Genomic DNA, 17,292 nt, shown 5'->3' on the forward strand with positions numbered 1-17,292 from the left:
GAGCGCTGCCGAGAGTCGATGCCCCGGCGCTGCGCGGACGCCGCTTTGCCCCCGCGGGCGAAGCCCCGGCCCGGGAGCGACCCCGCTGGCTGAGCCCCGCTGGCTGAGCCCCGCTCGGGGCTGTGGGAGCGGCCGCAGGGGGTCCCGGGGCCGCTGTTCCCGCCCGCCCCGCGCAGCCATTGGCCGCGGCCCCCCCGCCCGCCGGCCCCGCTGCCCGCGCTTATAGCGGCGGGACGGCGCTGCCGCTGGCGCCGGGAGCCGTCGGGATGCGCGCCCCGCCGAGCTGTCCGCGCTGGGCGCTGCTGATCCTGGCGCTGCCCGTCCTGGCGCTGCCCGCAGAGCGGCTGGCGCTGCTGCCGCACGGCGAGGACCGCGGCGATGCCGCGCTGGAGCCCGGGGACGACGTGCACTCGGCGGCGCTGGAGCTGAGCACAGCGCTGCGCTTCTACGGCGAGGCCGTGCGCTCCCTCTATGTGAGTGTGGGGCCCCTTTTGGCTGCCGGAGGGTCGGAACTAATCCTGGGAACTCCCCGGGGAGCTTTGGGTGGGTGCGTGCTGGTGCTTGTGGGTTCCGTGTGGGTTGTGTGAGCGCCGAGGTCAGAGGTCGGTCCAAAGATCTTAATTGTTCCAGTCCTGTTCAGGTCAGGTATCGGGGCCGTGTTAATTCCCTTCTCACACTGTGACCGGTGCAGATTCTTCGAAGTGCTCAGCCTCTGCTGGAAGACAATGCAACAGACAGTAGGAGCGTAGAGAAAATGCAGTCAATTAGCCAGAGTGAATGCCATCTCCAGGCGTTTTCTGCATTCATACACAGAATGTGTTCAGCTCAGAAACATCCTCGTTGCGATCTGTTTTGTGTGTTTCGGCATGCCAGAGTCACAAAACTGAAACGGGGTGTCTAACCAGCAGCCTGACATGTCTAAGGCTTGCACCTCTGAGCGCTGGGAGAGCTTTCTGTTTCTTGATGTCTTGGGCACTTCCAGGTGTTCATTGCTTTAAGAGTCCCTTGGGCAGAGGAAGTCCATATCCATAGGAATTGCAGGCTTTGGGCTGCAGGCACATCTCAGCCATCTGTGCATGTCTCAGCTGAATCTGCTGAGAGTTGTGCGTGCATTTTTATGGCTGATGGAGGGTGTTTAGTGTTTGAAGGTGGGATTGAAAACAGACTGACTGGAGCAGAGCTGCTCAAAAGCATCCATAAGAAAAACTGTTTAAAATGGCAGCTTGTCTTCAGATCACTGCAAGAGTACTGCACGCTTTACCACTGCCTCTTTTCCCCTGAAGCCCCGTCCAGGCTGGCAATTGAAAATGCTGAGTAGCACGTTTAGAAAGCTCTTGGTAGGGAAGGCACAGTGTGTTTAGGGCATTAATCTGGTAGACTAAATCTCACCTCCCTGTCCAGATAAAGCAGTGTGGTTTGGTATCGTGGATCTAAGATGCAACTCAGTGGATTAACCTACCTGGAGACGCTTGGGAAACTAGAGCTCCATGTGACCGCAGTGATTCAAAATTTCACGTAGTTCCCATGCACTTGAGTCTGTTTTATGGGTATTTACTGAAGACATAACTTGCTTGTGCTATACTGAGTTGTATTAGTGCTGACACTTAAGTTACACTCCTTTTCATTGTCCATACTGCCACTACCTAGGCAAATCCTGAAATCATATCTGAAATCCAAAATTTTGGGGGATTCAGGTTATGCTTGTGTGGAAAATGGACGTTGTTCACTGAGGCTGATGGAGATGAAGTATTAAGTAGAATTCAGACTTCAGTTTGGCCCTTAGTTCATTGTCTTGCCTTCTGTACTCTAATTTGGTCACTGATTAGTCAACCCAAGTAAAAAATACACTTTTTAAAGCACAAACATATTCTTGAAAGATAGTGGGCTGTAGCCACTGAGAAGCAAAGATAACAAGTAGCATGTCAGGTAAGTGACAGAGATGGGACAGAGTTTTCAAAGAGCAGTAAATTGATTAACCAGTCTGGGTTTCTTTAGTTTAATGATCCTGTTACTTGCCCACGCTCTCAATCAGGAACAGTTCTGATTAGTTTTTGCCTGAACGAATACCCATATAGAGTCTATTTCTGAATCACATCCAGGGCTCTGCCAGCATTACTCAGTACTAAGGATGAGCAGTTTTAATGAATGGCATTTCAGTATCAGTCTGTGCAGAGGCTTTTTCTTGCACTGAATCTGGTGCAAGTATTGCAGAACAGAAGCACAGTACAAACTGCATGGGGGTAGGGAAAGGAGAAGTATACCTGTTAAGGAAAGGTACTGAGCAGTTTTAAATGCACCTTCACATTACACATTTTTATTGTATATTTGCAGTGAGTATTTATGAAGCTCTACGATCTTGCTTGGCAAGCTGGAGTTACCAAAGTATTGCTAGTTGGTAGTAAATATTATCAAGCTGATACAATTAACATTTAGTACACATTATAATTTTATGTAGCAATTTTATGTGGGTTCTCTTTCTATCTTTTTTAACAGCTGAGAAGCTGATTTGTTTGAGTTAGCTGTACACATGAATAGAAAGGCGAGGAGTTCTGTGATGTGATTGTTTAGTATCAACTTGTCATAAAATCCCTGGCAACAAAACCTGTTTTCATAGACAGAAGAGAGCATTTTATTTCATATAAGTGGAAACAGACTTTCACATATTGTAATCTTCAATATGGTACTTTAGTATGTAAGATTTATAACATTGAACTCTATCACTAACCCATACTATTCTATTCGTTTTAATAGCACAGTTTTATTAAAGCTTTTTTGTTTACACTAACGCTCACTGGTGTGGAAAAATGGAAGGATTAGGGGTTACCTCCATTTAGGAAAGAAGTGAGAATCCTTTAATGCAAGCTTGGTTCAATTTTTTTAATCCTTACTTTTTTTAAGTTCTTAAATTAATGGTTGGTCATGTTTGTATTGGAAAGCTTTGCTGCTTTAAGACAACCGTCACTTCATTATAAAGGTAAATTCAAATTTTCTAAACTCTTTTACGCAGAAATATTCAAGCCTGTAAAATGCCTAATCATTGAACAGGGAAAAAGTACCACATTTGTTAGAAACTTTCATTTTTTGTTGTACACAAGAGATACACTTTTTCTTTTAATAGAAGTACTTCCTTACTTTGCATTCCTCTTCTCACATGGTTTTCAAGGTGGACCTATAATTGTGTCTGTGTGTGTAATTTGTTCTGCTACAAACCACAAATGTATGTTAACTATGTGTGTAATCCAGAAGTTTAACATGCTAAAAATACATCTATGTTAGTTCCTGTCAATTTAAATAGTGTTATACCCTAAAAGGAAAGATATACTGTAAAGCTGGTCTTCAGACAACGCCCACCTGAGGCCTCTTTTACCCCCTTTCCCTTTTGACAGGAATGATGCTTTGATGAAACCCAGTACTTACCCTGAATTACTTCTCTTTATTTTGGGATTCACACTTAACCTGTGTCTATGACCTTGAAAGAAACAAGGTGAAGTTAAATGAGTATTCACTGTCCTTGCCAATATAAATGCATTGTTAAATCTCAAAGCTAAAAACGTATTTTCATTATTGGTGAGTTTCTCCTCTTGCCCTAAAAATCACTGCACAAAGTGAGCAGCTTATTTATTTATTTTCATGTAATGGCTTGCAAATGTTTTCTGGGTTCTAGAAACATTCCCTTAACATTTAAAACAGAACCGTCTCACTTAAAAACTATTTTAAAAAATGGGGTTGGCATTTTGTATCTCCTTAATAAAATTACTTCTTACATAAAAGTTTTTAACAAAGAGGAAAGGAATAGCCAGATGCATGTCACTAAGAGGTGAAAAGAGGAGGGCTATTTCTTCTGGCTTCTGCTTTATTCTGCAGTAAAAGCTAGTCCTGATTGTATTTTCTCTTAATGTTTAGTCTCTGCCATAAATAGGGGATCACGAAGCCACAAAGTCTACACACACCAAATCTGATGAAGAGCATGGAATTTGTTTAAAATACTTCAAACACCACTCATCGCTCACAAGAGGATTTAGGTGGGAGTAGGGCTGCTTATGTGCAAAAAGTTTAAGAAAGCAGAAGGAAGAGAAAAATTTTAATATGCTCTAAATTTATTACTTTAAATAGGGAGTGCCTCTCTTTACTAAAAGGCCTTAGCAAACACACTGTAATGTCCACCATCCTCCATCCAGTCTTCCAGTGGTATAGTATAATTGGTGGGTTTTAATTTTCAGGTCATGCTTTAGCTTTGCTTTACAGGGATATGAGGCATTTTCTAGTGTTCCGATGTTGTAGGAGTTCTGGGAACCTTTCTGGACTAGATTTCTCTTGCATGTCTGACTCCAGTTGTAGGGTCTGTACTGAGGTAACCCCTGCTGTCTTTTTAGTTCTTACTCCTCAGATTCATAGTTCACCTTAGGATCTGTGGCCACTGTTAAGTCATGAATGATTAGAGTAAAAATCATCACAACATTCAGCTTCTTCTCCCCCTTTCTAACATGACCTGCTTTCCCATCATGTTTGCACAGGTTATTTACTGCTTATTTGTCTTAGATATACTATTTGTGCATAAAGCCAACTTGCCTTTTTTTTAACACAACCTTAATTTTTTTAGTATTTTACACGCTAGCTGCTAATGAAATTATACAACTGCAGACAATACAATCAGCGTATGTCAAGCCACTTTTAAAATAAATTCTGATCTAGGAACTATTTGCTAAGTTTAGCTAATTGTTCATGCTAAGCATTATCCAGTTATACACCAAGCTGACAGGCCACTGGCCTGTGGCAGGGAACATGCTCTGACCCTCTGCCATAGGAGAATTCAAGGTGTAGGTGTTTCTTCTATATGGAGGAGTGAATTGTGTCATGAGTTCTCATACTACACTTTTTCTGATTTACTGTATGTAGCAGCAGTGGTGGTCCAGATTTTAAAGATGTTGCCAAGGCACGTGTAGCCAGCATCCTTGATGGGCTTGCACAGACCACAGTTTCTCTGTGAAGAATATGTGTGGCCTCCTACTGGCCTCCTTTATTACAAATTTATATAGTGGAAAAGGGTAAAGAAATATTCAAAGACAATGAGAGTGATCAAAGACAGAGAACAGCTCTTAGGCAGTGCATGGGTAGGCTGGGGCTCTTAATTCTGAAGGAGAAATTATATAGTGGGAGAGACTGGGTAGGATTTTTGTAGGTCCCAATACAAAATATTTTATTGGGACAGAATACAAAAATTAGGGCCATCAAATGAAGCTGGAAGCCAGACTGAAAGCAAACAAAAGTAGGAGAGACCTGAGGGTATGAGTCACAAATCCATGGAGTTCCTTTTTAAGGGATTTTGTGGATGCAGAGAGTTTATATGTGCTAAGGGAAGACTTAAAAAATATGCAAAAGAGATCCACTGAGGATGAAAAACAGTCAAAGCACAGGGAACCCCTTGAGGTGGATGCAGCTGGAGGCTCGTTGGAGAAGTAGGTGCATGTCCTCTTGTTTTGCTGACTCTCTAAGCTAGCAGGTACAGCTGGGGACAGGCCATTGGGCTAGATGGCCTTGCAGTCTGTGTCAGTGGCCATTCTGACCCACTTCTAGGCATTTGTAAAGATTTTATCACGTTGATAATATCTTGACTGTGTAAAAAGATACAGCAGCAGTTTGTTCTTCTTGGACTCACAAGAATCCCTGTGAGTGAGATAAATCTGTGGGAGATTGCAGTTTCAGTTTCATAGTTTATAGTGACAGTTCTGGGACCTCTGTCCCATTTTGAGTCTCCTGTGTATGTGGCAGCAGCTCTAGAGTGAGTGCCTGGCTGCCTGCAGGTAGTCAGATGTGTCCTGGTATCAGGTAGTCCAAGACTTGGAGGTGGATTTGTATGTGGCTGACTCACACAGTGCCAAACACAGCTGGCGGAAGGGCCCAGGACAAAAAGCTGTGTGTGAGCACTTTGAGCACTTCAAGCACTGCTTCAAGGCCTGACACCTGCAGTCTTGCTCACTGCTTGTGTGCATGAGAGCCAGCTCTGGTTTGGCAGCGGAGATTGGCTGTCGCACTTGGGTGTGCCCTAGCACCTACCTGTATGTATGTATTTATCTCAGTTTTAGTCAGAGGTGGCTGACAGTGAATCACCATCTCGCTGATGGGTTAAATCTCCCTGAGCCAGTACAATGCATTTTCAGATCAAGAGTTTCACTTATTTATGCAAATACCTTCTCCCACCCCCCTTCAAGTATTAGAGCCATTTTTCTATCAGTCTGGGCACTCAGCTGTAAAGGAATTTATAGGGTAGCCTATATTTGCTATGGAAATTCTGTTTCCTAGCCTCTATAGCCTCTGGTGTAAGAGCTGTGCTCACAGCATGTCTTAAGAATGAGCAGCAGCTTGTTGTTGTTAGCCTTGCACAGTAGCAGAGGACTTCCTAGGAGGGTGGCTGTAGTGAAGTGAAAACTGAAGGCAAAGAGAAATCTGTATGACTTCCCAAAAGACTTTCACCCAGGCTATTACCATATTTAAGCATGGAGCAGTTTTTTGGGGTTGGTGTCTATGTGTAAATTAGTTCTTTGTTCAGAAGTTCTATCAGCTTCTGAAGCAGTGGTGGGAAGGTTATGTATATCCTTGTCAGAAGAGACAATAGGTGTCTGAAATTTAAATAGCTAAAATCATGATCTAGGAAAAAAAGGCTGTTCTATCCATGAGGTCAACCTTTAGTTTTGGGCAACTGAAATCTCAGGACTCCTGACATGGGATTCTAAACAAAAGCTTAAAAAACCACGGTTACTTTTCAGATACAAACCTGACTTTTTATTGCATTTCTTTTGGATTTGAAATTAAAATATTGTGATCTGGAGCATATGTGTGGGACACAGTTGTATGAACAGTATTTGTGTTACAATTTTCATCTTTTTATTAGGTTACCACTAATGGGATTATTGCAGTGAATGAACCCTCAAATGAAGAAAAATATCTTGGTCAATTCCCAGTGAGTTTTGGGGCTATTGCTCCTTTTATGTCTGACCTGGACACAACAGATGGACGTGGAAATGTGTATTTCAGAGAAGATTCATCCTCTGATGTCTTGCAACTTGCATCAGACTATGTCAAAAGAGGTTTTCCTGAGAGTGCTTTTGATCCCAGCAGTGTTGTTATTGTTACCTGGAAGCTTGTGGCTCCTTTCCAGGCACCAGGGGAAGATCACACTTTGGAAGAAAAGGTGAATGTTAATCAGAGCTTTGAGTCGTGTTGGACACACACTCAGCTAAAGTGTAGCACTGCAACCTGTGTTTTGTGTTTAAATGAATTCTGCAGAGCTAAGAATGTATATTATTGTTGAAAAGGCTGTAGCAAAATAGGAGTTTCCAGAATTTTTACAAGTTTTATTTTAATAATACTTTATTAATTCAAAAGATAATGCTTGAAACTACGTAGCTGATTTCTTTGTGTTTCCTAATGGCTCTTACTTTGAATGTTAAATGTATTGTGATAATAACTGAACTAGAATATCCTGACCTCCCTCCATTCAATATAATCCTGCTGGCTTGCATTTTTCAACAGACTAAAGTAATTTTGACATCAAACTATGTAAAATCAGATAACTCTATGGACTAGTAGGATCTTAAGACCATTTTGAACAGATGATATTGCATTCACAAAAACTAATGTTTTGTAGCTAGTATTGAATTAAGAAATTAGAGGTTATTTTTTTATTATTCACAAATCATTTTCCCCTTTTAAACCATTCAGGTACTATCCTGCAAGGATATGTAACTTAGTACGCCATAATTATCAAAGCTGATGAGAACATTACCACTACTTAGCAAATCTTTTTATGTCAACAACTAATTTATTTTGCTGAACTCGACAAAAGCATTGTGTTCATAGTAACACCTCTGCACTCTGGTAGCAATGAACAGCTGATGTCTGAGGTGCTGTCCCAGTGGTTCCTACAGTAGGCAGAAGTGTTCCTATGGGAAAAGACTTGAGCAACATGAAACTTGAACTTTACTTTAAACATTCTGTTTACAGAATTTTTTATTTAGTCTAGCACATCACTTCAGTTATTTTAAGGAAATGAAATAGCATCCTACAGCATTACAGAACTTAAAATTGTTATATTTTGGGCAACCTCTCTATTTCCTACAGATTTAATTTACTTTTGATAATGTTTTTCTTCTCAATGAGAATTCTGATTTTCATTTTGTGTTTGAAAAGAAAATAATTACTCTTTCTTGACTATTTTTATGTGAGTAAATATGTAATAATTTTTTCCCACAGAGAAACACTTTCCAGGCTGTCTTAGCCTCTTCTGATTCCAGTTCGTATGCTATTTTCCTTTATCCAGAAGATAGCTTGCAGTTCTATAGCACATACTCCAAGAATGGTGATGAAAATATTCCTGCTGTGGTTGGCTTTAGTCAAGCCTCTACAAACTACTACTTTTGGGAAAAACCAGGATCCTACAATGTCATTGCTGATGATGAAGACACCATTAGAAACCTATACAAGTATGCTTTTTTCTTTGTTTAAACACCTCAAGAAAACATCAGAGTTCCATGATTTTCTTAATTTTTTCATGAATCAATGAGAACTAATAAGATCCCATTAGCCATCGCGCGAGAAATCACAAGATCGAGTACTGATAAATATCCACTCTTTTGAGGACTTTGAGGACTTTATTGTAATTTGACAAAAGTCCTTAGTTCCATTGTCACTGGTAGGAACTCCTTTTTATTTAGTTCTTCTATAAACAGCACCATTTAGTCTTCAATTCTTCATAGTCTGTCCTAGGCAGGTTGTTTCTGTGTGTTTGTTTGTGGTTTTGAAAGAAAGGGTGAACAAGCAGGAAAGGGAATGAGTTAGAAAGTTTTAGTAAGTGGTAGCAAGATCTTTGTGGCCCTAAAATCTCCCTCTGTTCCTACTGCTTTGGAGACAAGAAAGCTAGAAATTCTCAACGGAGCTGTGGGTGAGGAGAAAAAAAATGTTACCCAAACTGTCAAGGGTGTTTTACAGCTGAATAAACTGTATCTGTAGGTAAGTGTGTAATGTAGATAAGACAATTAGGCAGTTTTGTCCTGGTGCTTCTCAGTGAAGAGTAACATTGTGTGTAGGCTGGAAATACCACACAACTTGCTTTATTTGGCATGTGCTTCTCTTTGACAGAAGCAGCAATGCTGAGAAGCAGGGTGTCTGGGTGTTTGAGATTGGTAGCTCATCTGACAGTATTGTGCCTGCCAAGATCAGCAATGTTTTGGAGAGCCTAGAGTCCAATGAAGAGGACCAGGAGATGACTTCTAAGCCCCTTATGTCCGACTACGGCTCCACTGAAATAACTCAGCAGTATGTCACAAGTAGTACGGACAGCACTGAAGAGGATCAGCACCTTGTCACGTACGGTGTTCCTCGGCTAGCTGCAGAAGACTTTCTGACTCCATACCAAGATGTAACAGGAACACCTTCAACTGAGTCTTTTTACAGTCCTCAAAATTTCCCAACAGCAAAAGCTCCACCTCGCCAGTTTCGGATCCAGCAGTTCCCCCCACAGCCACCCCAAGTCATAGATGTGGAAGAATTTGATGAAACTGGAATAGGTAAGGTCTTTTGTACAGTTTAGCTGCTTCCAACATGGATATGCTGCAAAAAAGACGTGTGAAAGGAATTGAATTACAAAAGAAATAATGTTTCCTTCTCATTAGTTTCATATCTGAAAATCTGGACACGTTATAAGTTTGTGTTATTCATTGAGGTAGTTAACTTGGATGTCACCTCAGATTCAGATCTTGTCAGTCTAGTAAACTACCCTAGTCAAGCTCACAGGCCTTTCTCAGATGCGTTTCTGAATACAGGTGATTTAATAAAGGTTGGGAATAGAAGCTGTCATAAATTTTTTTGGCTAGGATTTCATGGCCTCAGGTCTTAGAAGGGTGGAATTAGCAATTCTAAGTTCTGATAAAGCATTTCTAGAAATTTCGGAGTAGTGTGACTGACTGCCCAGATGTTAATTGTTTCTTGAAGCAGGTGTGAGAATTGCTATTCCATTAAGTAACAGGATAAAACAATTAGGATTGCAGGGTGCATCAGTTGCTGCATGGTGCTGGGTACTGTGCTGATTGTTTTGTTTCTAAAGTTGGAAAGTGTCCTGTTTGTTTTGATTTGGAAACAAGGACAAGATAAAATTACTGTGTGTTTAGTTTTGACAAGAATTTCAACTGATCTGTATTAATATAGATCTGCTGAAGTCAATAGAACTAAACGATTTTCTAACTAAATAATTAAACAGCAGGAGCCCTGATATTTTCTGTGAAATAGTAGACAGTTGTATATTGCAAGGTTAGCCAATATCAATTGCAATAGTTTGTTTCCTGTGAAGAGAAAATGAAAATCTGATCAAGTGAGTCCAGAGACACTTTTAAACTAGTCCAGGGATATGTGAATACCACAGTAATGACATGAAGTATAAATGTCTGGTCTTGTTTTCCGCAGTGTTTCGCTACCACACAGATGTCCAACAGACCTGTGCTAACAACCGTCACCAGTGCTCTGTTCATGCTATTTGCAAGGATTATCCCAACGGATTTTGTTGCAGTTGTATTGCTGGTTACAAAGGAAATGGCAGACAATGTGTAGCAGAAGGTAAGTGGTTTGAAATTTAGATACATAAACAACAATTATGTACAGCATTCTTGAATGAGGTGACCTGCATTCAACTCCAAAAAAGTCCTGCTAAAGACTTTTTGAAAGACTTATCACTAAGATATAGTGAAAGGTATTTTAATCAGTGAGCTCTGTTTTTTAAAATGCTGTGGTTTTTTGAGTGAAGCAAATTTTTTTGAGTGGTTAATTACATGCTTTATTCATTTCAATGTTACTTTCTAGAAAAAATAAACTCTTCTGTAACTGACATCATTTAAAAGAAAGCATAACATCCAGTGGTATTTCCTAGAATTAGTCATGAAGTTCCAACGTGTTATAATCTGATATGGTCCTCACTCTAGAAATGGACAGTTCAAAGTGATGAACAAATTAACTTTGATCGTCGAACCAAAGAGCATGGCTCCTCTTTGTCTGACTCTTAAGCTGCTTTTCTAATGGGCTGATCTGCCAGATTTTTGTTAAATACCCATTTAAACTTTGTTCCCATGTAAAATCCATAAAGGAATTTCTTATGTATACACTTGTAATCCTCATAGTGATTTGCCTCAGAGTACAGATGCATTTCAACAACTCAAATAGTTTACTGCAAGACTATGCTTTTGTAAACCAGGAAAGCAAAACCTAATACTTAGTTTTCAGTTCATAAAATTGGATTTTCCATAGAAAGGAAAGAAGGATCTGATGATAATCAAATTTAAACTTCCATGTAGGAAATTGTATACAGAAAACTAGCAATCCAAAATAGCTACTTCTGTGTAACACTGATGGTCTTCAACATGGCCAATAGTTCAGAGCCAAGAAATGTAATAGGTTAGAATAACAGGTCAATTATTCTAATGACTAATGGTGTTAGTCTTCTAATAGGGAATGAGCAAATTTGCATTCAGTGTGTATCGATATGAAGTGTGATCTTAAAAAGAAGTTTCTGTCTGCCACTTACTGTCAGGTATACTTGTAACAGTGTTATGGAGTTATCCTTTCAGACAGAACTTTTAATGAGGATAAAGGGCATCTCTTCAGGCAAATTTGGCCATTTAACCATCCACATAAGACAACATACATGCATGCACCTACATAAGCAAGTGAACACATGGCAGTTTCTTGGTTGAATTCTGAGTATTTGTTTGCCATTTATTTAAACACTGAGCATTGTGAACACTCTGAACATGTTCCCTGGAGAGTATGAGAGAACTGTTATTTTGTTCTGATGCATTGTATTGATTTGCCAGGTTCTCCTCAGAGAGTCAACGGGAAGGTCAGAGGAAGAATCTTTGTAGGAAATAACCCTGTTCCGGTTGTATTTGAGAACACTGATCTCCACTCATATGTTGTGATGAACCAAGGGCGTGCCTACACTGCTATCAGCACAATCCCGGAGACTGTGGGGTATTCTCTACTGCCTCTTGCCTCTATTGGAGGTATCATAGGATGGATGTTTGCTGTGGAACAGCAAGGATATAAAAATGGATTCAGCATTACTGGTAACTTCTAAATTAAAATAATGTTCAAAATTGCTATGCTTTCCTCTGTCTTGATAGAAAATAGATGCGTATTTAGAAGCAATATAGGGTAAAAGCACACATCTATTCTGAGCTGCAAATTGGTTTTTTGTAATCAAATTTCTCACCGTTTTTCTTGTTTACAATATATAGGCAATGGACCTTTTAATTTACTGTCAGTGTACAAGAGCTAAGTGTGTTAGAGAGAAGATTGGCTTGGCCAGTTTCTGTTCAAGAAAGAGATTATTAAAAAGATCTGTTTTGGGGGGGGAGTTGTTACTAGAGTGTACATAGTTGTTAAAAAAGTCTTTTCCTACATCTTCAAGAGGTCTAACATGTTAATTGCCTGATTGTACCAACAGAGCAAAAGAGAAATGAGAATCTGACCTCACGAGGGTCTGAAACCTTTTACAGAAACAGCTGCTGCATGACATGCAAATGACTCCGTTAGCTTGTTTGAGGGAAACCCCTGTTCACAATCCGAGCTTTTCATAAGAGATTGAGGCCAAATCTGGTTGGTTGTGCAAATGAAGTCAAGCTGTAGATTCAATCTGTTCTGTTCATGTGTTTCTTTTTAAAATTTGATCCTTTATGGACATGTAATATGAATTTAGTTGAAGACTACTTTTTGGTTTGGGATTTTCTTGGATTTGGTATGTTTGAAGTTTGTTCTGGAATTTACAACACACATTTCACTTGTTTTTGATTTGGAAACAGAGGTACTGGATTTTGAATTCTTTTTTAACTCCCTGTACTCCTAATGGAAATTTTCTCTAAATTGTCCTTTTAAATGGTAGGATAAGGCCTACTACTATTAGCTTAGCCAGAACTTCTTTTTAAATTTAATTTAACCCTGCTCCCTCTGGTTTATTTGTTATTTATCATATTCGCTGCTTAAAAAAATTTTCTTGCAATATCCAAGTATATTATCAGTATATCTCTGAAAATTATTTCATTAGAAACACAAGACATTAGCAATTGCACTATATCAAAACTTGCCAACAATGGTAATTTATATTTTATCTACTAGAAACAATATTTGGAATAGAAGGAATCAGAAACCTCTATTTAGTTTAGTGTTTAACTAATTCTTTTTCTTTAGGTGGTGAGTTTACACGGCAAACAGAAGTAACTTTTCTCCGCAACAATGAGAAGCTGGTTGTAAAGCAGAAATTTAGTGGCATTGATGAGCATGGTCACCTTACTATCAGCACAGAAATGGAGGGCAGAATACCTGAGATCACATCTGGTTCCTCAGTCCATATAGAGCCATACACCGAACTCTACCACACGTCCAGTTCTGGTAAGGTTTCATAAGAATTAAATTATAAGAAAGTGCACAAAGCAGAGACTAAGACAATAAGAAAAACATTATTTTATTCCTTTTTTAGCAAGTGTATTTAGACCCTTTGACTTATAGAAAGTTGCTTTTTGCCTCTTAGGAAAAGATTTCAAAAGAAGGCGGATTTTGAGTGGGACAATGAAAGTATTTCTAATCTTTTCATTGAAAAAATACAAGTTTAACTTTCTCTGAACTGATGTTTGAAAAACACTCTCGATTCCCCTTTTTGTTGGCCTTGTTTTTATGCTGTTGATGGCAGTGTTCAAGTTGCTACGTTTTTTTCTGTAGGTCCACAGCCCTTTAGTAGGAGCTGTACTGTGTATATAATTTTGTGGTAATGTCATTAAGTGAGCTTTGATCTTGTCTCAGACTAAACCAATTATTTACCACTATGTCTCATGTAAACTGCATTACAATGACTCTGCAAGCATTTATCAGTATTATTTGAGCTGGATTTGAACAACTGACTGGAAAATTAGGAACCTCTTAATTCCCTTATCAGTTTCCTACATTGTCTCTTCAATACTTCTCTCTCCTCTCTCTCAATTCCTTTATCACAGATCCTAGGTTTCCTGAGAGAACCATTCTTCACTCACTATTTACAGGGCAATCTTGTTTTGCTTACTTATTTTGCTTTCCTCTTCCTGGATGAAATTATGGGTGTTTCAAAACAGAAAGAAGTGAGGTTGGAGTGTTGCTGCTGGCCAGCCAGCCCAGGTGCCAAAGAGCAGTACAGAGGAAGCAGCCTTTGGTGCACATGAATACTGGAGAGACTGCGCTTTGCTCCAAGGGTGCACTTTTGGTTGCTAGAGATAGCTGAAAATGGTGTAGTGGCATCATCATGGCCTTGTATTCACTAATGTCTGGGTTTGGTAGCCAGTGATGAACCCCCTCGTGCTTTGCCTGTTGTTAAGGACTGGGAGGAGGAGGAAGTGGAAGCAGCAGGAAGCTTCTGCTTTGTGCTGAACAACTTCAGAGTTTGGGCAGCATCTGCTCTATAGAACAGTTGCCTACGTGGCAGAAATGCTGTTCCCATGGAGGTAAAGTCAGGCTGGAGGGAGGTGTCGTTCAGGCCCGATTTGATTTACCAGGACTCAAACAGCTGCTATTCTACTGCCCCATGGCGTATCTAATGGATTCCTACTTAGCAGAAATCCAGATTTTGCCAGCTGTTGCAAGTGGAGTGATACAGGTGTGTTCTGGTATCCAAACAAAGAATAGTGGTGTTCTGAGGACCTCTCTGTTGGTGGGAGGATCCACAAGCCCAGATATTTTTCTTGGAGAGTTTTGTTCACAATTTTTCCCAATATAGAAAACTGTTGTGGAGCATACAGGAGCTCTCAGACATGCAGCTTCTTCAGGGCTCTGTTAAAATCCAAGGCTAATAGCCTACAATGAACTAAAAGTGGGTGTAGTTTAGGCTGGTGAGGTGGCTCTTGTCCTTATCTTGGAGATGTGTTATATAAATCCACCTAAAGAACCTCTGAGTTTGCTGAGTTGAATTTTCCTTTCATTACTTGGAAACCCACAAAGTTAAATTTTTAAAACATGTCAAAATAAATGAAATTACTCATTTCTCAAAGCTGTGATACCTGAGAACAGAGTAAGTGTGCTCAAGTGCTTATTCCTTTGCATGGAAATACATCCATTTTTATAGCATCTTGCCTTTGACATTCCTATTTGCACTACACAGACTGCATCCCAAGTCTACAGATAGCATTTGACAGAGAGCTTTTGATCTCTGCTCTAATCAGTCTGTTTGCTGTCATGTTGCAGTGATCACTTCATCCTCCTCGAGGGAGTACACAGTGACAGAACCTGAAAGGGATGGAGTTGCTTCCACGTACACGGGTGCCTATCAGTGGCGCCAGACCATCTCCTTTGATGAGTGCATCCATGATGACTCCCACTATTCTATTCCTGCCACTCAACAGCTCTCAGTGGACAGTGTGTTTGTCCTGTACAACAGAGACGAGCAGATCCTGCGATACGCCATGAGCAATTCCATCGGCCCCATCAGTGGTATGTATCCATTGCAAATTTTGCTTTTTCTCTTTTGTGAGTAATTAAGAACAGTCAGCCATTTTTTATAGCCTGTCCTAGCTGGTTGTTAAGAAGATTAATTAATTTCATTAGGTAGCAGCAGTCCAGATCCACCAGTGAAGAAGAGAAATGGAACTGTTGAGAATTTGTATTTTTACTTGAGAAAGAGTATTCAAGTGATGCTCTGTTCTTGAAATTCACTGGGGTTTTTGTCTAATTCCTTGAAATACTCTCAATATACCACCTTGAATCTATTCCCACTTGTATGCGTGGAGTATGGTGTTTACCTAATTTGTAGTTCCTCTATTAATTTTTTTTTTGGCATCGTCAGAGAAGAGAGCAAAAGAGTGGAATACGATTTACTATGGATGAGTTTCTATAATTTATCTTGAAACATGGCATTTTATCTTTGAATTGTAGGCTGCTTATGAAAGGTGTTTTTTTGGATGAGCTATCCAAGCTTGCACTAACATCAGAAAGAAAGCAAAGAGACAATTTGAAAATGCACACCAGATGAGTATAAAAACAGACTGTGCTCACTTTTGTTTGTTACAAAATAAAGTTCTGCTAATTAAAATGAATAAACCAAGCTGTTAAGAATCATGTTTTGAGTCTAGTGTCAGTGACTGGAAGATGAATTTTCTTTCTGTCTTGCTCTTCAGAGAGGTTTTTGGGGTTCTTTTTGAACTCAGTAGTCCTTTGTACAAGTAACAAGGAATACTGGTGCTATTAAATACATATCTAAGATTGGTGTCCTGCTTATCCACCTGCAAGTCCCTTTCTTCCTGATGCAAAAGTATGTTTCCTTGTTTAATGTGCATTACAAGCAACCTCCTTCTGGGCCTTAACTGGGGGCTATTACTTGGACAGAGTCATCAAGGCTAAATGTGGTCTCTCTTGCCAGATGGTTCTGCAGATATTAACCAGAATCCTTGCTACACTGGTACTCATAACTGTGACACCAACGCCGTGTGCCGTCCAGGAACTGGAAATCGTTTCCTCTGTGAATGTTCGATTGGCTTCCGTGGAGATGGAAACGTTTGCTATGGTATCAGAAGGCTTCCATTTGTTGTGAAACGAAAGCTCATGTAGAACTTATTTTCCTTGTGGTATATTGACCTTCAGGATTAGCCATTCCAGCAAAATGAACTGCCCTGAGAGGCTGGTTTTAAGGTTAGAGGGTTGCTGGGCTACCTGATGTATCTCAATAATCAAAGTAAGCAAGTTTGACTGTCTGGAAGAGTATGTTTTCCTAGCTTGCAAAATATCTTTCCCACCCAGTTTGTCTTTTTATAAAACATGTGGGAACTTAGTTGTGAGAAACCTACTATAATGCAAGTTCTGGTTAAAATGAGTCAACTAGTTTAAAGGTTCTCAGGGGAGATGAGAAATAGGAAATGCACATGCGGACAGAGTCATTGTGCAAGTCATTGAAATAATCTTTTTCATGATCTGCTTTGAAAACCCTTTTCTGTTCAAGAAGACTTGTATTTCCCCGTTCTGTCTAGCTCTGTATTCTTAGTGTATTTGGGTTTTGCCTTGTAATCAAATCACAGGTCTAATACTTGTTTTAAAGCAGTGAAAGTGGGTGTTAATGAAATATGTCATCCCTATTACCTAACCAAGTTTTGCGGTTTTTTTAAACCCAAAGCACAACTCTTTTTCCACTCCAACCCTTTAATCAACTTGCAAATGAAAACAACAGGATCACACTGTCCCTTCCAGTCCTCTAGTGCTGTGAGTTGTGCAGCAGTGGATTAGAGATGTATATGGATAATGAAA

The 17,292-nt window shown here is 40.1% G+C and overlaps 1 protein-coding gene across 1 annotated transcript in view; it reads left to right on the forward strand.

Moving 5' to 3' along the window:
- Positions 1-240: 240 nt before the first annotated feature.
- Positions 241-17,292, forward strand: part of NID1 (nidogen 1) — a 43,829-nt gene continuing 26,777 nt past the window's right edge. Inside the window, exons 1-9 of the mRNA XM_048297878.1 lie at positions 241-473; positions 6,890-7,189; positions 8,251-8,480; positions 9,136-9,563; positions 10,456-10,605; positions 11,856-12,107; positions 13,228-13,428; positions 15,244-15,489; positions 16,415-16,558. Coding sequence (XP_048153835.1) covers positions 267-473; positions 6,890-7,189; positions 8,251-8,480; positions 9,136-9,563; positions 10,456-10,605; positions 11,856-12,107; positions 13,228-13,428; positions 15,244-15,489; positions 16,415-16,558 — 2,158 coding nt within the window. The 5' untranslated portion in view covers positions 241-266. The remainder of the gene's footprint in view (positions 474-6,889; positions 7,190-8,250; positions 8,481-9,135; positions 9,564-10,455; positions 10,606-11,855; positions 12,108-13,227; positions 13,429-15,243; positions 15,490-16,414; positions 16,559-17,292) is intronic.

The sequence above is a fragment of the Corvus hawaiiensis genome, chromosome 3, assembly GCF_020740725.1.
Source record: "Corvus hawaiiensis isolate bCorHaw1 chromosome 3, bCorHaw1.pri.cur, whole genome shotgun sequence".
Lineage (NCBI taxonomy): Eukaryota > Metazoa > Chordata > Aves > Passeriformes > Corvidae > Corvus > Corvus hawaiiensis.